Source organism: Hemicordylus capensis, chromosome 6, assembly GCF_027244095.1.
Source record: "Hemicordylus capensis ecotype Gifberg chromosome 6, rHemCap1.1.pri, whole genome shotgun sequence".
In the NCBI taxonomy this organism is placed as follows: domain Eukaryota; kingdom Metazoa; phylum Chordata; class Lepidosauria; order Squamata; family Cordylidae; genus Hemicordylus; species Hemicordylus capensis.
The window spans coordinates 132,259,821-132,285,179 of NC_069662.1; the positions used below are offsets into that span (position 1 = coordinate 132,259,821).

Consider the following 25,359-nt stretch of genomic DNA (forward strand, 5'->3'; position numbering starts at 1 on the left):
GCTAAGTACTTTAAAAAAATCCAGGGCAGGGCTTGGGCTCACAGGGCCTGCCTGAAGCCCACAACCTCTCCATATTTTGACAATTAAACCCTTTTATGCTCTCTAAAGGGTATACAGCACACTCCTCCCCACTAGTTTACTTCATCGCTAAAAATGAATCTCCTTTTCCTCCTGAATCAGATTTTTACAAGGAGTTTTGCAAGCACAGAGAGAAGACCTTGGTACAAAAAAATGAAACCTACACAGATAGGACAGGAGGCCCAATCTCCACGAGGCTGCTCCATTCTCCGTGCCCCCCGCCACTCTTTCCCTTCTCTCTTTGCTTATAGGAGAGAGACAGTTTGCAAGTTGCAATCCATCCAAGCTCCAAAATTTGCAAAACACAAAAGCAAGTGGTGGTGGGGAGTGTCTTACTTTTCTTGACTTTCTTGTTGTCTCTCCCACCCTCTTCTGCCTCCAGGTACAGCCTCAGGGGATGAAAGGCAGATAGAACCATCCCCCTCCCCCAAGTCTGTGCAGGACCGAGCTCAGCACCGAGTGATCCAATCATTCTCAGCTGGCTGAAGTGAAGTTTGCTTCTCTCCTTCCGTCCATTGCAGGGCTCACTCTCACAGCAGGCACACTCACACCTCTTTCTCTCCCAGGGGCGTAGCCACCATTGTGTGACCAGGTTCAAAGAACCCAGGCCGCAGCCCCTCAGGGGCCACGCCTTGAGGCCCTGACACACACTCCGCATCTGATGTCAGACGGGGGGGCTGGTTTAGCTCCTGAGCTAAATTTAACTCTGGTATACAAATAGTAGTAGTACCTGAATAGGGCTACCAGCTCTCTCCAGCATGAGAAATGTGTGGCATGTGGAGCCCGCCCGCCCCCCCAATGTGGGGCAAAAGGCAAGCAAACAGCGATAGGCTCTACCCTATGTTCTCTGGCCACAGCAACAGATATTTATCCACACACACAAAACCAGGACCAGGAAGCTTTACACACAGGGCTTCTGCCCCGATTCTCCTTCAGAATAGAGTGTGCGTTCACACACCAGCCAAACTCACCTTGAAGTCCCTTCAAGATTTTTGGACCCACTCCACAAAGAAACCGGGCTTTGTGATGCAGATTCTAGCTTATCTCAATGTATGTCCAGGTTTTTAAAATGCTGGTTTTAAGCTACTTTTTCTGAAAACCCCAGAGCAATGGGAGAGGCACCCACATAGAATCATTAGCATGATAAGAGCCATGCTCTCTTCAGAAATTCAGATATCTCTCTTCAGGAGCTCTCCCCTTCCCCCCATTGGCTAAAAAGAAAACGAGGAGCATGCCATGTGGACTACTTTCAAAAGAGGGGAGGGGCTGCTTCCCTCAATGCCACAAGTGTACTTTGAAGTGGCTTCACTCAACATTTACCCCAAAGCCTGAAGCCAAGTGTGAATAACTCTCAGGTGAGGATCATATCTATAGACTGAACTGCTGAATGGGCAGCATTTAAGTTGAAGCAGATATAAGCAACTTCATCCTCAAAATGTTAAACAAATGTCACAGTACACCTCCGAGGGTTCCTCAAGAGTTCTCGTTCAACTGGGTGCAGAAAACCTTTTACAAAAGAAATTAGAACACTTCTTTGTAAATGGGTTACACAGCAATTTTAGGTCCTGTTGCAGCTCTGGCCCACTAAACCTGCATTGTTGGCCTAAGTGTAATGCCCTAAGGTTCCCTAGTACAGGATCACAGACAGCATATCACCCCCATATGCCATACTTGTACCCCCTGCTAGTTAGCGTTTGGGCATTCATTGCTACTTTTCAAATGATCCATAACTTCATACTCCTGAGAACCTCGTTATGAACTCCACCACCACTGAGCTCTTTGGAGGAGGTTTGTCCATACCACCCCTTCCCACTATGATTTTATCTGTCTCTTTTTATTTTATCTTTCCCCCCTATTTTTTTCTTATTTTTACACTGTGAGAAAGGGGAGCAGCAGGCTGACGGGTGGAGCCTTAAGAGCTGAGAGGGGGCAAAGCATGGGGGACAGCTGCCTTGACTCCCCCACCACAACCCTCTTGTCCAAAATCCACTCGATGTCTATCTAGGGGCCCTCTCTGCCATTTTTTGTTTTGCTATGCTGGATTGCTTGTGCAAGGGTGCAACGCTGCAAGTAAATTTTTGTTTTTGAATGGCATTTTCCCTGATGGCTTTGTGCAAAGGAGACAAGATTTAAAAAAAAAAAGATCCCCCCATCCCCCAGTGGCCCAAAATGGGGCAGGAGGTGGTGACAGATAATGCAGTTCAAGAAGAATATGGACACTGCCCACCTGGAAACCATGATGCAGTGGACAGCAATATTAATGGCCACCAGCCTACCACAAAGCATTGAACAACCCTTCACTCACAGTTTCACCTTGCAAGACTTCTACCGGTGCAAAGCTTGTAACCTGGAAAATGATCTGAATAACTATAGTTAAGAAATCCATGTCCAGAAAAGGCTGCAATAGGTGTACCAACCTCAGTTAATAAAATACACTCAGTGACAGTGCTGGATCTAGGGGTATTATCAGACTGCAAACCTGATCCTTTAGGGACATTGCAACTCCATCCAGAACAGGCTGTAACCATCTATCTAAACAGAAGAAGCACCACCATCTTTTTGTTAAAACTGAGCTTTAATTTATTGGCCCTCATCCAGCCCATTACCAACTCCAGACACTGATTCAGCACTTCTATTGCAATTCCAGATCCACTTCTACATTAACTGGATGTAGGCAGATGGGAGATTGGTTCAGATATGAAATAGGGCTTTTCTGTGGAGGTCTCTGTCCTCTGGAATTCCCTGTCTACACAGATCCACCAAACCCTGCCACTGTTTTCCTTCCATGGAGAAATGAAAACAGTCTGTATCTGCAAGCTTTTCCTGTCCACTAAATTATTTGAGTCAGTCTGTATAATGCTACACTTCTAGTTTATTTTACAGTGTTGTTGTAGGATTTTTAAAAAATGTATTTTATCAGTTGCTTTGAGAACTTTAGTTGAACAATTCCCGATAAATTTATAAAATAAATGAACTGCTCTTAGTCACTATCTGCATTGAAAACTATTCTTACATGTGCATGGTAATGGGTTTTAAAATAAAATGATGTTTATGAATTGCATTTCATGTCAGTATAGTCTTACAGTGTTGATGAGTTCTGACAATGAAAAACTCTCAGTTGTGGATTCCTAGAATTAGATCATTTCCACTATATGTATAAGTGCAGACAACTTTAAAGGTGTTTGTGTTTTCTTTCATTTTTGTTACAGTATCAATATCAGAAGCTTTCAAAGATTCATGAATATAACATTCAGGTGGTTTGGGTGTCACTTGCAACAATTATTATATAATACATTATTTAGGAACAAAAATGGGTGCGGAAATATGTGGGTGGGGGAACCACATCACCCTGTTGCTGGTCATGTGATGGGGAGTTGGCAAAAACGTAACTGCTTCTTAGTTTCTTGCAAATTTATCTTACAGATGAGGTTGCCTTTTGTAGCCAATAAAAGCAAGAACAGAGATCCTTTGCTTTTGTTCAGTTTTGCTTACTGAACAAAGTTTATTCAACCAGCTACGACAGAGAAGAGTTTGCATAAACGTCTTGGTAAGTGATTTAAATAGAGGTAAATGCTGGAAAGATATTTTTCCTCAAAAGTCAAGCAGATATAGATATACAGATGACTGCATTCTTCATCTTATAACAGAAATCTCTAGACTATCATATTGTCTTTGTAGAATTTTTATAAAAGAGTTCTGAATGTTATTGTATCTGATGAACATATCTCTGTGGAGTTCTTACTGGAAGAAGGAAGCAAAATATTGGCAACCTAGTCTATTTTTGTAGCACTAAGAAATGCTTATTGTAGCAACCAAACATTGTCCAAATAATATTACCTCGATACCAAGAAAACAAAACTGAAAACATTAGACTTTAGAAATAGTATTCAGTATGCAACCAAACATGCTACTGTTTCTTTTTCCTTTCTAAAACACAAAAACAACAGCCAGCAATTTTTGTCTGCTTTGAATAATTCATAAAGCAGTTCCCAAGTCATTTTAAAATGCAAGTTTCTTAACATTTGTAATAAGAACATGACAAAACAGTACAAAAGACAGTTTTACAAACAAATAACTTATTGGTGAAGATTACATAGAAAAACAGAAAGCCCTCACTTCAAGAAATGACTTAGTTTCAGTTTCCTTTCTCAGCACTGCAGTTCTTCCGAAAATCATGTCTAAGGGTAAAGAAGCATACATGAAACAATCACATATTCATTGCCAGCTCTCTCACAGTTGCACTTCTCTCCCTTTCCTCTTCGTCTCCCTTGTGTCTCTTTTGATTGTTCACTTTCGGAACCAGTCCTGTGTTCTCTCTTCATGGGAAGAGCCATGAATGTGAATAGTGATATATTATCTAAAATTTGCACAATGGAATTTAATGTGGGAAAATATGAATATGGAGATATACGAGAAGGCCATAAATGCTTGAATTAATGAATATTTATTATTAAGTGAACATAATAGGACATCGTATTACAAATCTTTTTTACAATTCAGGTACTGTGAAAATTTGTACCAACTGATGACAGCTAACATGTAAGTATCTGATCATGTACAGTACTATATATTCTTCTTATTTATTAACGTATTTCAACAAGCTAAAGGCAGCATGATTGTCTTTTCACATTTTATCTTCACGGGGTAGTGACTAGGGATGTGCACGGAACCGCAGCAGGGTGGTTCGAAGGCGGCGGGGGTCTCCCTTTAAGAGCGGGGGGAGGGTGCACTTACCACTCCTGCCGCTTTCCTCCCACTGGTGTCGGTATTTTTAACAGCCCATCAGGGCAGCAGTGTACCTCCCTGCTGCCCCGTTGCCCTCCTCTTCCAGATATGACAGGATGTTGCTGACACGCCTGTAGGCACGGGTGCACACACATCACATGTGCTGCATGCCCGTGCTGGCGTGCGCAGGCATGTCAGCAACTTCTGGTCATATCCTAAAGAGAAGGACAACTGGGGGCGCGGGCAGGAAGGTATGCTGCCGCCTGGTGTGAGATGTCAGTGTCACAGAACCTTTAGGGAACAGCGACCATCATGTGATCAAATTCAGCATATATGCGAGGTCATCCACGCTAGTGGCCATTACCACATCCTGTGGCAGAGAATTTCATAGATTAATCATGCACTGTGTGAAAAAGTACTTCCTTTTGTTCTTAATTTTTCCGGTCTTCACTTTCATGGGATGACCCCTGGTTCTAGTGTTGTGAGAGAAGGAGAAAAATTTCTCTCCATCCACTTCCTCTACTCCATGCATAATTTTATACATCTCTATCATGTCTCCCTGTAGTTGCCTCTTTTCCAAACTAAAAAAACCCCAGATGCTGTAGCCTTTCTTGATAAGGAAGGTGCTCCTGGCCCCTGATCATCTTGGTCACCTTCTTCTGTACGTTTTCCAGTTCTACAATGTCCTTCTTAAGATACAGTAACCAGAACTGTACACAATACTCCAAATGTGGCTGCACCATAGATTTATATAAGGGGATTATAATATTAGCATTTTAATTTTAAATCCCCTTCCTAATGATCCCTAGCATGGAATTTGCCTTTTTCACAGCTGCGATGCATTGAGCTGAAACCTTCAATGAGCTGTCCACCACAACCCCAAGATCTCTCTCCTGGTCAGTCACTGACAGCTCAGACCCCATCAGTGTATATGTGAAGTTGGGTTTTTTTGTCACAATATACATCACTTCACACTTGCTAACATTGTACCACATTTGCCATTTTGTCACCTACACACCCAGTCTGGAGAACCTTTTGGAGTACAGATCCTTGGGGGGGACACCACTTATTACTTCCCTCCAATTTTAGGGAAATTTAGGACCAACAAAGAATTAATTTGTTCACACTGCGCATAACTAATTTTTTTGGAATTCTCTGCCACAAGATGTGGTGTCAGACACCAGCCTGGATGGCTTTAAGAAGGGCTTGGATAAATTCCTGGAGGAGAAGTCTATCAATGGCTACTAGTCTGAGGGCTATAGGCCACTTCCAGTCTCAGAAGCAAGATACCTCTAAATATCAGTTGCAGGGGAGCAACAGCAGGAGAAAGGACATGCCCTTAGCTCTTGCCTGCAGGCTTCCCAGGAGCATCTGGTGGGTCACTTTGTGAAATAGGATGCTGGACTAGATAGACCTTGGGCCTGATCCAGCAGGGCTACTCTTATGTACTTCTCTCCATAGTATCTTGTGATATTTACCTGTGTTTTGACAATATGATAGGGTTTAATTCCCTCTGGAGTCATAAATGATTCCAACATCTGTTATTTTTACTAATATTTTAATAGCTAAATCAGGTTTTAAGTGTGGCTTCTTTAACCAAGACCTCTGAATGCTAACCAGCACTATGAAGGGTGTCAAACATATGGCCCCAAAGGCTCTCCAATCCAACCCACAGCTATGTAGTGGTGCAAGGAGTTTTCCCATGGTTTCCAAACTCCTGGAAATGTGACATCTCTAATCCTGGTTCTGAGCATAGAATGCAGCCCAATGACTGAGCTCTTCTACACTGACTGACTGTGAAGAAAGTTTATAATATAATGTGGTCCTGTGTGTAAAATCACAGTATCAATGAATGCAGTCAATTTCTGTAACTGTCTCCTATTAAATGGGTACAACTGCAGAAATAGGACACACACATGTATTTGAGGTGGATTAACACATAGGCAAGATACAGGGATGTGCACAAAACTGGTTTGCCCGGTTCGGTTTGAATTTGAGCCAGGTTCGAACCAGGAGCGGGAGGTTCGGTTTTGGTTTTGCTCAAACCTTCCCCTGGTTCAATTCGAGTTTGAACCTCCAAAAGTGGGTGGGGTGGTAGCTTACACACATGGGTACCTACCACCCAAACCCCAAAGCAATCGGACACTCCTACGATTTTTAATGAATATTTGAAATAGTTTTAATGATTTTTCTCATAGGGTATAATGGGACCTTAACTAGCCCATTATCCCCTATTGGCAAAGGGGTGGCCTACAGCAGAGTGTGGTGGGTGGTAGTTCCCAAGGTGGGCAAGGAAGCAATAGAATTATTTGAAAGGAATTGGGCAAAGGGCTGATTTTTAAGTGATTTTTGAAGTTTATGTGTCTTTAAGGTTAGCAATGAGAGTGGATTCATGGTTTGTCATTTAAAATCTTATATGCTACCAAAGAATCTACACTCAGAACACTTCAGATACAACAAAACCCACTACCCCATGGGTTAGCAACCCATGGGGGTGGTTAGCACCCTTGCTCTGGGCCACCCCAGCACCCCCAAGTGCAATTATGGGGCTGCTGAAACTTCCATTCTTCCCTATGGAGAAAAACCTTAAAGCCACTTGTGGGGTACTGGGGTGGCCCAGAGTGAGTGGTGGTCTAGTGCACAGAGGGTGCCAACCACCCCCATGGGGTGCTAACCCATGGGGTACTGGGTTGTGTTGTTTCTGAGGTGTTCTGAGTGTAGATTCTTTGGTAGCATATTAGATTTTCAATGACAAACCATGAATCCACTCTCATTTGCTAACCTTAAAGACATGTAAACTTCAAAAATCACTTAAAAATCAGCCCTTTGCCCAATTCCTTTCAAATAATTCTGATAGCTTCCTCCCCCCTCCCCCGGGCACTACCACCCACCACACTCTGCTCTAGGCCACCCCTTTGCCCCCGACGTGAAGCTATACATTTGCTGACACCTCCATGCTTCTTTATGAAGAAAAACTTTAAAGATACATAAACTTCAAAAATCACTTAAAAATCAGCCCTTTGCCCAATTCCTTTCAAATAATTCTGATAGCTTCCTGCCCCCCCCCCCCTTGGGCACTACCACCCACCACACTCCAGTCTACAACACCCCTTTGCCTCCGACGTGAAGTTATACATTTGCTGACACCTCCCTTTCTCCCCTAGCTGGAAGTCAAGCAGTCTGTAGCTGCCAGATAAGATACACAAAACTTCCATATTCAGCCACTGCATACTGTTAAGGCCAGCAATCACTATGCAATATCTGACCATACATGAAGAACTTTGTGAGTGGTCTTTGGAATAACAGTCATTTCAGAAGCCTGATGCAACATCCCCTAGTAGGGAATGTCCTTTCTTTTCTCCATATCTTTTCCATGAATCATATTCCTCTCTAGGGAAAACAAAAAGAAACACAGTGATTGCCTATATGAATGCCCAATTCAATTGATTTGTTTGATAACATGTAAAAAAAAAAATTAAGGCGGGGGGGGCAGGTTCCTTCAATTATGCTGAACGCTAAGGGCTGCTTATCTTTACTTTCCTTATATTGAGTGCAAGACAAAATATTATAGTCTTTGCTTGGTTGCATCTTCAGCTCTGTTAGCAATGCTAAATACAATTGTTCGTGTCAAGTTAAAGTAAAAACACTTCAAAAGCTAAATGCTCTGAAGCCAGGAAATGTCATCCTTGTGACATGATGCATGAAAAAGAATGGATAGCTCTACTGAGGCAGCACTTGTCAATCAAATAAATTATAATTCTGAATGCATGTCTGCAGGAAGGTAGGAGGTCAACCTGACTAATCTCTCCCTCTATATTGCTCTTGCTCAACAGTTCTGGAAGATTGTAGATATATTTTAAAATACAGTAGCTGCTTTGGCACTACTCATCTTTGTATGATGGTGAAATGCTTATACCAAGATAAGCAAAACTGTAGCCCATTCTTCTCTTTCTTCTGAAATACGGCCCAGCCTAAGGAAAGTTGAATACTGAAAAGCCATCTCTTTCTATCAGTTATTCTCTGAAGGAATGCACTAATAACTAGGGATGTGCGCAAATCAATTTTTTTTTCTCGATTTGTGCCCAAATTGAATCACCCCCAATTTGGTTTGCATCTGAATCTGTCCCTCCGAATCACTCCAGATTTGATTAGATTCAGATTGGGATTGATTCGGACCACTTATAAAGGTCCTATGGGCACCAGATTTGGGTGGTGGGCAGGTCCTCATGGGTGCCACCTACCACCCACATTTCAAGGGCACTTAGATGATTTTTAATAAACTTTTTAGTTTTTACTGATTTTGTATATTTCCGCCATAGAAAATAATGGGGATTTGAATCCTATGCTAACCTTAACATGGATCCCCAGCTTTAATTTTTTTAAAAACTAAGCTCTATACCTTGTAGAAGTAGAGTTATGGAACAAAATGTGTGATCACTGTTTTTCAAGTGTTTGGATTATTTGCTGTCTAATAACGTTTCCTTGTAATGAATCCCTATGAGGATTCATTGCACACCTTCATTTCTTCTGTTCATTTTGACTGACATTGGACAGTGCCAACTTTCAACTGCCATGTGCCAACAATACCACCCCCCCCACACACACACACACACACTGGGGTACTCAGTTTATTTTTTTGGAATTTTTGAGGTGTTTAGACTCTTTGGTGTGTAATGAATCCTCATAGGGATTCATTATGAGGAAAGGTTATTATTCATTCATTCATTCATTCCATTGATAAACCGCCCATCCAAAGACTCTGGGCAGTGTACAACAACTTTAAAAAGACATTAAAACACAAAATTCAAAACACAGTGTGTTGTGAACTGTGCCTGGTTTCGCACTCTGTACATGCTCAGAGGGAAAGAGGCAAAGTCACATCATACACAAACTGAATTGGTTCTTGGAGATGGTGACCATGTATGATCTGGGCGCGCAAACAGAGATAGAGAGAGACACACTCAGAAAGTTCAATGGGCTTTATTATGAAAAAGTTGCTCATCAGGACAAAATAAAAACATAAAAAACACGTTTCCGATTCAAGGTGTAGTGTAATGTGCCTAACATATGGGATTGTACATATGTGTGTGCAATCAGTAATTACAGATATCTAATAATCTAACGTCCTAAATAAAACATTTAGAGAGAAGCAGAGAAAGAAGGAGGAGGAGGGGGGCTTAGGAAGGGGGGGTTAGTAGTGATTAGTAAGAAGGAGGAAAGTAAGGATCCAAGGCTTGTGAAGGCAGCATATTACCCAGGATCAGAGGCTTTGAGAGTGGTGGATCTTTTCAGTTGAAGAAGCCAGGCCTTTGGTAGGAGACAGGAGCCTTTTTGCAGTCTGCTCAGGGCACAGCTGAGCATCCATGGGCAGAGTTCCTGCTTTTTCCATGCAGCTTAGCAGCCAACTCTGGGATGGCTTCTGTGAGCAGGATTGCCCGTAGGCACAGAACTGCTAAACTCTCTGTCTAGTGACCCCTACTCTTTATTTTCCTTTGATCTATACAAATCTCATCTTTTCCTGGGTTCCCCAGAAGGGGTGACAAAGCTATTACTTTCTGGACAATATCTTTTAATTATTCAGGGTATTGGCCAGTTCAGAGAAATCTGAATCTCATCTTCTGCAAACTGTGCACTTGGAAGGGAGCGGGAGGGGGAGCAAGTGTTAGTAGAAAGACTAAATCTACAGGTGTTCTCCTAAGGTGGAATTTCTATAGACAGCAACTGAGTAATTCCCCCTTGGGCATAGCAGGGCCATCAATGACAATGATTAGCATAGATTTCTTGCACAGACATTATCTGATAGTGAGTTACATTTTAGCATATTGATTAGCACAGGCCCGGCTCTTTGTGTTTTCTTAAGTATCCAGTTCACAATGCAATGCTGGAATGCGCCTCTCCCTTTGCAGAGCAGGCAGTTCACCCAGAGTTCAGGTGTGATTTCATTTCTTAATATAAAATGAAATCAGACACAGGCCTATATTCCAGGCCTATATTCCACAAACTTCTGAGTGGTGTATTAAAAGTGCTAAAAATAATATAAAAACAATTCAAAAACAATTAAACCATTTAAAACCAATTAAAATACTTTTAAAAAAAAACACTTTACAAACCTTGGAAGGTCAGACCAAACAAATAAGTTTTTTGGGCTGTCTTAAAGGCCAACAGTGAGCCTAAACTGCGGATATCTGCTGGGAGTGCATTCCATAGGCCAGGAGCATCTACAGAAAAGGCGCGGTTCCAAGTCTCCACCAGACGTACCAGTGGTAACTGGAGACGGACCTCTGCAGATGACCTCAATGAGCGATGGAGATCATACTGAAGAAGGCACTCTCTAAGGTAGCCCGGACCCAAGCCATTCAGAGCTTTAAAGGTAGTAACCAGCACTTTGTATTTCACCCGGAAACATATCATCAGCAAGTGCAACTGTTTTAAGGTCTCTCCGAGTTACCCCAGAGACCAAACTGGCTGCCACATTTTGAACTAACTGAAGTTTCCAAACTACGTACAAAGGCAGCCCCATGTAGAGTGGACTGCAGTAGTCGAGCTGATGCACCATTGTTTTGAGATGGTTCTCTTCAAGGAATGGATGCAGCTGTCGAATCAGCCAAAGTTGATAGAGAGCGCTCCTGGCAATAGTCTCCACCTGAGATACCAGGATGAGGCCTGGATCCAAGAGCACTCCCAAGCTGCATACCTGTTCCTTCTGGGGGAGTATAACCCCATCCAGCAAAGGAGGATCTAACTCATCCCTTAAATTCCAATCCCCCACAATAAGGAGCTCTGTCTTGCTTGGATTCAGCTTCGTTATCCCTCATTCAGCCCATTACTGCCCATAGGCAGGCATTTAGGGAGTGAATGTCATTTCCTGATGATGATGATGATGATGATGATGATGATGATGATGATGATAAATAGATTTGTGTGTCATCAGCATACTGATAACACCCTGCACCAACTCTCCTGATGACCTCACCCAGCGGTTTCATGTAAATATTAAAAAGCATTGATGACAGAATTGAGTCCTGAGGGACTCCATATAATAGCTCCCATTTTAAAGAGGAACTGTCACCAAGCTCCACCATCTGGAATCTGCCTGAGAGATAGGAGCGGAACCACTGCAAATCAGTGCCTCCTATCCCCAATTCCTCCAGGCAATCCAGAAGGATACTATGGTCGATGGTATCAAACACCGCCGAGAGATCCAAAAGAACCAACACAGTTACACTCTCTCTGTCGATTCCCTGGTAAACGTCATCCATCAGGCCGACCAAGGCAGACTCAACCCCATAGCCCACTCTAAAGCCAGTTTGAAATGGGTCTAGATAATCGGTTTCCTCCAAAACCACCTGGAGCTGGTTAGCCACCACTCTTTCAGTCACCTTGCCCAACCATGGGAGATTGGAGACCAGCCTATAACTATCCATCACTGACGGATCTACGGAAAGCTTCTTAAGAAGTGGTCTAATCATTGCCTCCTTCAAACAAGGAGACATCCTACCCTCCCTCAGCAATGAGTTAATGATATTAACTAGGCCATTTCCAACAATCTCCCTGCTAGATAGAAGCAGCCAAGTTGGGCAAGGATCCAGAGAACAAATGGTAGGCCCCACTGCCCCAAGCAACTTGTCTACATAATCAGAGTCTAAATACTTGAAAAAGTTCCTAGAACATAAACTGAGAAGTACCCCACTGCCTTGCAGGTTGGAGATGGGTGTAGTTGGCACATGGCCATCCTCATAGGGATTAATTGAGGAAGAGTTATTGTACACCAAAGAATCCAAACACTAGAAAACTAGTGACCACACATTTTGCTCCATAACTCCACTTCTACAAGGGCTAGAGCTTAGGTTTTTTTAAAAAAGAGAGAGAAAGAAAGCTGGGAATCTAAGGAAATGATTGGAGGAATCTGAATCTCAAATTGATTCGAATCAAATCTGGCACAATTCGATTTGGATCTGAATCTAGCCAATGAACCACAGGGCCGATTTGTTCTGTCTCCAAATCTCCGAATCAGCTAGATTCAGGTACAAATTGATTTGTACCCGAATCTATTCACAAATCCCTACTAATAACATACAGAAGCAAGAGCAGACTACTGGTCTTGTAATATTTCACAACATACTATCACATATTCTTTCAGTACAAGAATCAGCATACATACCCTTTACATTTCTTATAGATTAAGGAAAGTGAAGGTAGTTTCAAGAAAAACCCTGTAATTCTCAGTCCTGTTTTTGCTGTTGATATGCAAAGTAGTGATAAATGGGGAGGACATTTGTTGGGTAGAAGCAGCACGTGGGGTGTTTAACCCTTCTCCTCTCACTTATATGCTTTTCCTTCCTTCTTATATGTTTTTTCCTAGAAGGTAGGCAAACTCATCTCGGAATCTTAGGTGGGAGGTGGAGGGAAGTAGCCATGAGGGGTGATTGCACAGGAAAAAAACAATTAGCAGGAGAAGGGTTAAGTATGCTGCCTGCCTCTTCACTCCACTGCTTTCCATTTTGGTGAGAAGCACAAAGTTAGGAATGCTGTGTTTGCTGCCAAACATTCTGTTCCACTGGTAGCTATAGCATCAAAAAAGAAAGGCCGATACTGATTAAGAATACAAACATCAATATCCAAATAAATAAGGGAGGGAACAGGACCTGTGTTTCAGGAAGCAGAGTCAAGAGACACAAAGCAGAAAAAGTGCTTTTGAGCCAAGTCAGAAAAGAATAGTGAGGAATCCCAAATGGTTGTATCTTCTTGATGAGGCTTCCTATAGACTTTATTTCTCAGGAGTCAGTGAACAAACAAGAAACAATCATAGACTGAAAGGTAGAAGCAGGGCAGTTTTCCTAGTTACTAACCAAGTCTCATATGATTTTCAGCATGAAACATTTTAAAGATGTTTCCCTGCTAACCCGGCAAAGAGGCACCTTTTAACGTGGTGATTCTCCTTATTAAGCAGGGGGAGAGTAACTGACCCTATCCACCCCCAGCACAGGACCTCCAGTGACTGTTGCTGGTGTCTATCTTATGTTTCTTTTTAGATTCAGCCATTTTTGGAAGAGTGGTATAGAAATCGAATGAATGAATGAATGAATAGGCATGTAGATGTTTGCCTTCTGTGTGTTGTATAGATATAGAAGCCAAACTGGGTTTGTTTGTTTTCAAATGAAGATAATTTTTGTTCCTTTTTCAGACCTTGAACTTTCTTGTTACTAAGAAAGAGCAAGACATCCCTTCATTCAACAGAAAAACTCAAATATGAAGAAGAAAAGGTATATTGAATTGCAATGCTGCTGCTGATTCAGCAGAAATGAAAATCAGCAGAAAACTGATAATGAAATTCAAACATCAGGGTTTTCACATTCACTTTATTTTTAGGAAATTAGTCAGTTTCCCCAAGCCATGCTATCCAGAACATAAAGTTTTTCCCAGTGAAAGATGAGACTATTGTGATTTCAGCTGTAAAATGTTTTTATATAGTTTTTAAAAAAAAAAAACAGTATTGTATTTAGTAATTTTTGCTTATTTTTTCTTTAAAAGGACTAAAGGCAACAATACAAAGAAAAGTAACCAGCTAAATTTGCCTGAAAAAATTGAGGACTGGACAAAAGAACATGTAAAACAATGGGTGACCAATGTACTTAAACTGGAGGAGAAACATGGTGATACTCTTTTTCATCAAGATGTGACAGGCACCACTTTGAAACTCTCAACAAAACAAGACCTTATAGAGATGGGGATAACCCATGGCCCTGCTATTCAAATAATGCATGCACTAATAGAGTATGATGATCTAGGTGAAGGCAGTAGCAAGGTTTCTGAGCAAAAACAAAATACAGGGGCTCTCAATACTAAAACATCCATGGAAGAGAAAGCTAGAGCAGGGATGGAAGAGAATGAGGATGAGCAATCAAATGCAGTTGATCCCCATGAACCAACATTGCTTTCAAGATCTGAATGCTCTGGAACTTCAGATGCTGTGATTCAAGAAACAATGAGAAGCATGAAGGAGAATGGAAATAATCAGTCTGCAACCAGACAAACCTGTATGCCATATCCTTTTGATGAGTTTCACAACAGTCATCGTTATATAGAACATTATGTCCTTCATATTCCTGAAACAGGGCCATTGAATCTAATTGATCCAGTCCATGAATTTAAACTCTTTACAAACACAGAAAATTCAACAGAGGAGGATTTGAAGATGAAATTCTGCAATGAAGTTTTTAGATTCACTGCAGCATGTATGAACTCTCGCACCAATGGTACTATTCACTTAGGAGTATTAGACGATCCTCACGGGGAAATTGTTGGTGTGGAAGTCCAAAACAAGGAGAAATATATTAACTACTTTGACTTAATGATAAAGCAATACTTTGGAAATAATGTTGGTATTGCAAAAGATTGCATTAGGAAACCCAGGTTTGTGGAAGTGTTACAGCAAAATAGCATCGCATCAAAAACATTTGTTATTGAAGTAGATGTAGTTCCAAAACATTTGATTTGTCAATCTAAATTTTTCCCTACTAAGAAATATGACTTTAAGAATAAAACATGGATGGACTGTTTATTTATAAGAGATGGTGCAGCTTCTAAAAACATTCTCAATTCTAAAACAGAACAGAAGTTATTTAAGTCCAAATTGGAAACATCAGCAATATCTAGACAAGAAGCTGAGAAATAACATAAAGCAGGGGAAAGGAAGGGAGATGGTGAAGGTCACAAGCTGGTCAGGCTACTCACAGGCAATAGAGATTTGCTAGACGACTCCTATTATGACTGGTATATTTTAGTCACAAACAAATGCCATCCAGATCAAACACAGCATGTTAATTTCTTACAGGAAATAAACTTATTTGCTGTTCTAGAGTTTGATCCCGAGTCTGTAAGTACTGGTGTGGCCAAAGCATTCAGAGAAAACAGAGTTGCAAACCTTCATTTTCCAAAGCAATACCAGAAGCCTGGGAATTCAGCTTCTGAAACAATTGAGGAGTTAAATCTTTATCAACAGCCAAGTTGGATTTTCTGCAATGGCAGGTCAGACCTGAACAGTGATGCATACCAGCCCTTGAATCCTCAAGCATGGCAGCAACAAAGGGCTGATGAGGTCAGGGAACTGATTTCATTCCTTTCCCATCGAAACACAATGCAAAGAGGGAAATATTTGGTAGTGTTTCTCTTGCTGTCCAAAGTGGAAGATCCAGGTGATCCCATGATTGAAGTGTTTTGTGCATTTTATCAAAAACTGAAAGGACTTGATGACATGTTGTGTATTTGTACTGGAGCACAAACATACCAACGCTGGGAAGATCTTTTACAAGCCAGATTCATTAAAGCAGACACATTAGCTGAAAGATCCATATCTAACTTAACCCTGGCAATGGTGAATGGTACTGTCCTAAAACTAAAATCAGTGACTCAAACATCTCAAAGGCTTTTACCTTCAAAAGGGTTTTCTTCTACAGTTCTTTCAAAAAAAGAAGAAGACTTCATGACTGCATTGGAAATTCTTTGTGAAAATGAATGCAAAGATACTGAAATTGAGAAAGATAAAGCTCGGTTCTCTGAATTTAAAAAATCCCAGGAAGAACATTTTTATCGTGGTGGGAAAGTATCTTGGTGGAATTTTTATTTCTCCTCTGAAAACTATTGCTTGCCTTTTATTAAACGAGATGCATATGAAAAGCTTGAAAATCTAGTTGAGTCAGGGTCTCAGCACCCAAAACAATCCCCCACAAAAATGATCAACCTTTACCATCATCCAGGCTGTGGTGGCACTACTTTAGCCATGCATATTCTCTGGGAATTGAGGAAGAAATATAGATGTGCTGTTCTGAAAAACAAAACTATTGATTTTGCAGAAATAGGAATGCAATTGACCATGTTAATTACACACGGGGCATCAAACAAGTTTGACTATTTGCCAGTATTGCTACTCGTGGATGACTTTGAAGAGCAAGAAAATGTTTACTTGCTCCAGCATGCAATTCAATCTGCTATAGCTGAAAAGGGCATTATATATGAAAGTCCACTGGTCATCATCTTAAATTGTATGAGATCCCAGAATCCTGGAGAAAGGTCAAAGAGCAACAGCCTGAACAGTATTGCTCTGCATCAAAAACTATCAATGAAAGAACAGAGGGCTTTTGAGGAAAAGCTGAAAGAAATTGAAAAACAATATAACCATCCTGAAGATTTCTATTCATTTATGATTATGAAAAAAAATTTTGATCAGCTGTACATAGAGAATGTAGTCAAGAACACACTAAAAGGTTTTGATGTTGCAAGCAAGCAAACTCAACTCATTTCCTTTCTGGCACTTTTAAATTCTTATGTTACAGAGTCAACAATCTCAGTATCACAATGTGAGGAATTTTTAGGAATAAGCACTAAAAAGGTTTTCTGGGAAAGAGAAAGCTTAGATGACAAGATGGGAAATTGTTCCAACATCATAATACAAACAGAAGTGCAGGAACGTGGACGGTACAAAGGGGTGCGGATCAGTCATTTACTGATTGCTCAACAGTGTCTAGAAGAATTTAAACAAACATACAAGTTTGCTAAAAGTGAGATTACACTTTTGTTGTTAAGACAGAATTTATTTTATGACATTGGCATAGGGAGAGACAAACTCCAACAAGATGTACAAAGCATGCTACTTACAAGGCATCGAAGGGAACATGGAGATGACACAGACACTTTGTTTTCCCCATTAATTGAGGCAATTCAAAAAGAAGAAGGGAGCAATGAAGTTGAAAAGGTACTAACTGAGGGGACTTATAGATTCAACCAAAATGTATTTATTAGCCAAGCCTTAGCAAGACATTTCTATATCAAGGAAAAGCATTTTGATCATGCGCTAGAGTGGGCTAGAAAAGCTAAAAAAGGTGCCCCTAATAACTCATATATATCAGACACTTTGGGCCAAGTTTATAAAAGCGAGATAAAATATTGGTTAGAAGAAAACTCAGCAATATCTATCATACCTGTAGATGACCTGAAACATTTATTGAGTCTTGCAAAGTACGCCTCAGAAGCTTTTAAAGAATCCCAACAACAAACTGAAAATAAAGACAGTGAAAGAGAATGTTTTCAGAGTATAATATACAAACGAAGATATGAAATATATAATACATCTGGTTACCTAGGAGAAATAGAAACTGGTCTATATACTATAGAAATTATTAAATGTACTCCTTTGTTCAACAAAAAAGATGAACTCTCTAGAAAACATATCTTACAGTTCTTGTCAGGAAATTGGGGTATCCCAAAAGCCACAAATGATACAGCCTGTGAAGAATACAGGTTGGCACTTGAGGATTATGCTAGTTACTTAAGTGATTTGCAAGCAAGTTTAAAAAAAGCATTTGACTTTTTTGATAACTATTTTGTCCTTCTGAAGACAAAGAACCCCGAAAAAGAAACTGTGGAGCTCAAAATACGAAGGAAGGTTCAAGAATTTTTCAAAACGTATGCAGAAATATTTTGCCACACTGATTTTGAGTGGCTAATGAACTCAAAACTGAGTTCATCTTTGCAAATGGAAAATGACAGGAAGAGTTTAGAAGCTTCCAAAGCAGACAAGTTTTCTGGACTTTTAGAACATCTCAGCAATCATGAAAATTCTATAAGCAAAATGGACGACATAGTGAAGAAGTATACAGGTTTGCTTACTCAGAGCGCTACCAAATCTCTGCAAAAGGACAAACTGAATTTTATCTTGGCCAACATTGTCCTCCATTGTCTAAATCCAGAATCTAAGACAGTGCACTCTTTTCTCAAACTGAAAGAACAACTCAGAACAATTCTACAGTCAATAGGTCTAGAGTATCGTTTTTCCGAACCATACTTCTTAGCAACATTATTGTTCTGGCCTGAAAACCAAAAGCAGCTAGATAAAGATTCTAAACAAATGGAAAAATATATTGGTTCACTGAAGAAAGCATTTAATGGGCAGTACTGGCAAATGTGCCGTTCCAAGCAACCTATAGCACTGTTCTACCTTGGGAAAGGCAGCAATCTGAACAAATTCATTCACAAAGGAAAAATTGATCAGTCTGTTGCCAGTATGAGGACCAGGATGAGTGATCAACTGAATGCCCTGTGGCAGAGTGGAGAGATATGGAAAACAGATCAAGCCAAAAAGCTTTTGCGTCGGTTGACTGGCAAGGCTGAAGATAATATTGTCTATGTGGATTACGGTATTGATGAAGACATCAGAATACCAGCACGACCCGTTTTCTTAGGCCAGCTAAAGAGTGGCCGGAGCATAGAGCGAGTGTCTTTTTATTTGGGGTTTTCCATTGGAGGCCCAATAGCCTATGACATAGAAATAATGAATTAGATTATATTCCCAATCAATTAGAAATAGTTTAACAGTTTTTGAAAGTGTTAAAATTGTTATGTAAATGTAACACGACAACTCCTTTGTCTGTAGTTGCAAAAGACACATGACATTTCCCCATATCACTATAGTAGTTGCTCATGCTGCCTGCTCTTGATATTCTCATCTTCCAGGAATTAGTCTAATTATCATTTCACGATTACACCAAAACCATTGGATAACTCAACCTGTTGCATTACATGCTGCAAGGCAACTTTTTGTTAATCACTTCTTGACATTCATGGATCCCATTGCAAAGGGTGCTTTTGCACATCATGAGCCCTGCTGAGCTGGACACAAGAGGCTTCTAGATCCAATGCTCTTTATCCCTTGTACCTGATCTTGGGAACATGGTCTCAGTTTTTAAACTTTTGAATTTTAATGTGTTTTTATCTATTATTTTTATCTTTTTATGAATTTTAATGTTTTATATTATATTTTATGTTTAATTCTGTATACCGCCTTAAAATTTTTATACTAGCTGGTATATAAATTAAATAAATAAATAAATTTTATCTCTTTTGTTTTTAATTTTAAATGACTTATTCATGTTTCTGTTTTATTATACAGGTGAAACTCGGAAAATTAGAATATCGTGCAAAAGTCCATTAATTTCAGTAATGCAAATTAAAAGGTAAAACTGATATATGAGACAGACGCATTACATGCCAAGCGAGATAAGTCAAGCCTTAATTTGTTATAATTGTGATGATCATGGCGTACAGCTCATGAAAACCCCAAATCCACAATCTCAGAAAATTAGAATATTACGTGGAACCAATAAGACAAGGATTGAAGAATAGAACAATATCGGACCTCTGAAAAGTATACAGTGTACTGTGCTTGATTGGCCAGCAAACTCGCCTGACCTGACCCCATAGAGAATCTATGGGGCATTACCAAGAGAAGGATGAGAGACATAAGACCAAACAATGCAGAATTGCTGAAGGCCGCTAATGAAGCATCCTGGTCTTCCATAATACCTCATCAGTGCCACAGGCTGATAGCATCCATGCCACGCCGCATTGAGGCAGTAATTGCTGCAAAAGGGGCCCAAACCAAGTACTGAATACATATGCATGCTTATACTTTTCAGAGGTCCGATATTGTTCTATTCTTCAATCCTTGTCTTCTTGGTTCCATGTAATATTCTAATTTTCTGAGATAGTGGATTTGGGGTTTTCATGAGCTGTACGCCATGATCATCACAATTATAACAAATTAAGGCTTGACTTATCTCGCTTGGCATGTAATGCGTCTGTCTCATATATCAGTTTCACCTTTTAATTTGCATTACTGAAATTAATGGACTTTTGCACGATATTCTAATTTTCTGAGTTTCACCTGTATTTAAAATGTGTCTGTATTACTTTCAACAACAAAAATTTCAACTTGGTTGGTATAGCAAAAGCAGTAAAAAGATGGTTCAAAGGGGCTCACAATCTAAAAGAAAAAAGAGAGGGAAGGAAAAGAAAAGGGCGATGCTGTATTAATAATGTTCACCATCTCTCTCAGTGCTTTCTTTATCCTTTGGTCTCATGAAATGCCTGGCTTTCATTATCTCTTCTAGAAAGAAAATGGCAGGAAAAAAGAATGTATTTATTAGGCCCATTCAGTGTTCACAATGCCCACAAAGTAATGTGGGCATTCAAGTTGCACAGGCTGATATACAGTCTAAGTTACTCAATAGTACTACTCAGGAGTTACTCTAAAGGGCTACTTAATCAGGATGTCAGCCACTTAACTCTTCTTATGGCTGTATTTTCAAGTTTTGTTTTAAAGCAAGAAAGATGTTCCTGTTTGTGGTCATGATGTTAAGAACTGCCTGCAGTTGAAAAATACAGTGATGGAAGAAACTTTAGTAAACTTGATTGGATTTGCATGGTAAAGATATGTTGTAGAGTGGTATGCTATTATGAAAAATGGAGGATTCCTCTTTGAAATTATACCCTTTGTTTCTATTTTCTGGTTTTTATTCTAATCAACTCGCATTGCAAGCTATTGACCTTCTTACAGAAAGAGTTCCCTGACAAATGCTGCCTTGTGCAAGCAGTTGGCCATTTTGAATATTATGACATTTCCTAATTATAATAGCTCTGCTATTAGAAACAGACTTGAATATAAGCAACTACCAGAACATTACACTTGCAAAGGTTTCAGTATCATACAGGCCAGACACACACATAATCTGAAGGATAAGTTTTTTAAAAAGAGAGCAGTATTTAATTAGCATATTTAGATCACCATATGACTCTCTACTATGGTCATACTAAAGTTAGATCATCTCGCAATTGGGTATTGTAAATTGATGATCTCACATAACCCAGCCAAGAGATATGAGAAATGTTGTTTGACCAATAAAAAGAAGAGACAGGTTTGTTGCCACTCTGAGAACTTCCTGGGTCACCTGTATGACCAGAGCGAGTAATGTTTTTCTCGGTTGTCATGAGACACAAATTATCTCCTTATCTTGAAATTCTAAAATGATGGGCTCTTCTTTGTTCTCCAAATTTAACCATATCAAATAATTATCCAGATTTATAATCTTAGATCTCTTTTTGTCTTGGTTATTCATTTCCTCACTGGAGTTATAATCTTCCCTATCAATTTGTACCTTGTCAGCTTGAATAAATTTTATCTTTCATTGTAAGAATTTCATCTTCTTGTTATTAGCATTCTTCAAAATATCCATAAACTTTATTAAAATTCTAATTCTGTTGGTCTAGTTTTTAGATAACAACATATTGGGCAACTAGATTTATTTATTGTGATACACACATGAGCTTAAAAAGTGCAGAGCTTATAGAGGCCAAAGACCCCAACATCAACAAAGAGAAGCTCATCAATAGTTCAGATGTCTAGGAAAGTCATAGATTATCTTGACTTGGAGATTATAAAAAGAAAGTAAGAAGGAGTCCGATAGGCATAGGATATAGTCTACCTTGAGCTGTTGAGGGAGGTGAATGATCTCCCCCAACATCTCCCCCCCCGCCCGAAAGTGAATTGCCTTCGAGAAGGAAAAGACAAAGTAAAATTCTATCCTTCTTTTCCCCACTAAAGGGAGCACAGGAAGCAGACACCAAGTCCCCTTCCAAGTCAGTTTTGGATTGGTCTTTGGGACATAGGCTAGCTATATCTGAACCACAAACAGATGGACGAATTATTGATTTGGCAATATGTTGGCTGAATAATTGGGAGTATCAAAAAAGTTTGGAGGAACAAATGGATAATCGGTCATTTTGCTCATTCTTCCACCACAATTAATCATGAGGCCACTGGGGCTCAGGATATATTAGGCACTAAAGAGGGAAAAGAGTTAACAAAACATAATGTGAACATAAGAACTAAGAAATTGAACTCTATTAAGACATTTCTTTCTGAGTGTTATGGACTTTTGAAAACAAATGCAGAATTCTGTTAAGAAGGAGGGTCCTAGATATAACCACTGTCATAAGGACAGGATTAAATAATGAACAATTTAGTGATTCTAGTTTCTTGGACAAGGAGATTTGCATACCTCGGAAGTGTTATGGCCAAGGTCACCTCAATTGGACAGGAGCTGGGGGCCCAAAAGGAGGCTCAGGTTGGTGCCCGAAATCAGTATTCTGTTGAGAGATTCCCCGATGCCAGGCATTGGTGAACTTTGAGTGAACTGGTTAATTCCTGAGAAACAGGCGAAATTGCCTGTTATAACAATTAGTTGCTTGGGAAAAGCTGGGAACAATCCTGCATTTCCTCTGGAAGGTATCCTTGCAATACTTGTGCAGCTTGCTATGTTTGCTACAATTGTCACCATTGCTTGCTTGTTTTATGGATATTTACATGCAATCATTCTGAAATGTTTTTCAAAATGCACATTAAATATATTTACACAAACACACGCCACTTAGATTGGTATTTCTCACGAGTGGTGTGCACGGAACCGGTGCCTGCTGGTTTGAAGTTGGGGGGGGATATCTTTAAGGAGAGGAGAGGGTGCTCTTATCCCTCCCACCGCGTTTCCCCCACCGGCGCTGTCTTTTCAAAAGGTCCAGCGGGGTGGCAGCATACCTCCTTGCCGCCCCAGTGCCTCCTTGGACTGGAAGTGCCTTGTGCATGTCCGTAATTGAATTTCCTGCAATTGCTACTTTAGCTTGGGCATATGCTCTAAACTTTTGGTTCAGTTTACATCAACATTTGGCTCCAGATAGTAACTTAGCCTTAATATTGATGTATACTTCAGTACTTGGCAGAAGAAAATTAATTTTAATGCTAATTCAATAGGACTCTCCTTATCTCATTTGAGAATAAATGACTATACAGAGGAGAAAAGAAAAATCAAAAATAGATTGGTGGATATTGATTTTCTGGAAATATTGACATAGGCAAATTACTTTTGTTCCCCATTTAAGTGGGATATAGGGCCAAATGGGTCCAAACAGGCCAAATAGACCCAAATCTATTTCTCCATGTCAACATCATTGGGAGAGGGCATAACCTCCCTAAGTGCCTGCCTGGAGGCAGTGATGGGCTGGGTGAGGGATAAAAAACTGAGACTAAATCCAGATAAGCTGGAGGTACTCATTGTGCAGGGTTGAAACTTGGGAGATGAGTTTGATCTGCCTGTTCTGGATGGGGTCACTTTTCCCCAGAAGGAACAGGGGGGTCTGGGGGTGCTTCTGGATCCAAGCCTCTCCCTGGTATCCTAGGTTGAGGCAGTGGCCAGAAGTGCCTTCTATTAGCTTTGACCAATACACCAGCTGTGTCTGTTTCTTGAGATAAAGTACCTCAGAACAGTGGAACATGGTAGTAACCTCCAGACTGGATTTCTGCAATGTGTTCTATGTGGGGCTGCTCTTGTATATAGTTCGAAAACTACAGTTGGTCCAGAATGTGGCAGCCAGGTTGGTCTCTGGATCATCTCAGAGAGACCATGTTACTCCTGTATTGAAAGAGCTACACTGGCTGCCTATATGTTTCTGGGCAAAATACAAGTTGCTGGTTATAACCTATAAAGCCCTAAATGGCTTGGGCCCTGGGTATTTAAGAGAAGATCTTCTTTGACATGAACCCCACCGCCCTTTGAGATAATCAGGAGAGGTCCATTTGCAGTTGCCACCAGCTCGTTTGGTGGCTACTCAGGGACGGGCCTTTTCCGCTGCTGCCCCAAAGCTTTGGAATGCGCTCCCTGCTGAAATAAGAACCTCCACATCTCTTTTAAAAAGTCTTTAAAGACACATTTGTTCACCCAGGCTTTTAATTAAATATTGTTTTAATAGTTGTTTTAAAGTATTATTTTAAAATTTAAAATTGTTATTTTTTAACCTTTTCTATTGTCATTTATTTTGCTTTGTTGTAAACCACCCAGACCCATAGGTTTTGGGCAGTATAAAAATATGTATAAATAAATAAATGTTGGTCTAATATCAGGTTATTTTCATATATTGACTGTATCTAAAACTTTCACCTCTGCTCGGTTTAACTTTCTTCCCACAGCCATTACAGAGGGACATTTTAAAAAAATCCCTCTTGAACTAAGATTTAGCCCTTGTGAATTCGGGCTTGTTGAAACTGTGGAACATGTTTTGATAGAATGTAATCTTTATGATAATATGCGGTGGGGGGTGGCGGGATATTGTTTTGCATTCGATTTCATTCCCTGGTAGGACAAGAGGCTTTTATGTCGCATATCTTTTATCTGGTTAAATAGAACAGTAACTGAAAACAAAGCCAAATATCTTGTTGCTGTTATTGCAATAAGATTCCCAAGTAGTTAAATAAGAGTATATGATTGAAGTTTTTAAATATCTGGATATTATATTATAGGGATTTTTAAGTATTATATGTTTTATGTAATGTTTTATGAACGACTTTTTTTATGATGTGCACATTCTTGTATATTCAACATTTGAGACTTTAATTGTATCCTCTCTCTCTTGGTGGAATACTCTGTTGACCTAATAAACACTTGATTGATATATGTTCTATCCTGGCCAGAAGAAAAATAGCTATCACCACCACTATTTTACACAGAAAGCACTTAGCATTACTAGGAGCTGTACAACAGTAACAAAAGTAGCCCAGGCTGTCCATAGGCTTTAAGTTTTAAACTGTACACACAAAATAAAAAAATTGAAGTGGTAGGACAAAGGAGAAAGAGACAAGGAAAAGAAAGAACAGCCTCAACATCATAACAGTAAAAA

General features: G+C 40.0%; 1 protein-coding gene across 1 annotated transcript; it reads left to right on the plus strand.

The window, feature by feature from the left end:
- Positions 1-3,490: 3,490 nt before the first annotated feature.
- Positions 3,491-19,715, plus strand: LOC128328755 (sterile alpha motif domain-containing protein 9-like). Its single transcript, XM_053258816.1, is given in 4 exon segments — positions 3,491-3,625; positions 4,579-4,617; positions 13,988-14,066; positions 14,335-19,715. Coding segments are annotated over 2 exon segments (4,818 nt in total). The 5' UTR covers positions 3,491-3,625; positions 4,579-4,617; positions 13,988-14,052; the 3' UTR covers positions 19,139-19,715.
- Positions 19,716-25,359: the final 5,644 nt, after the last annotated feature.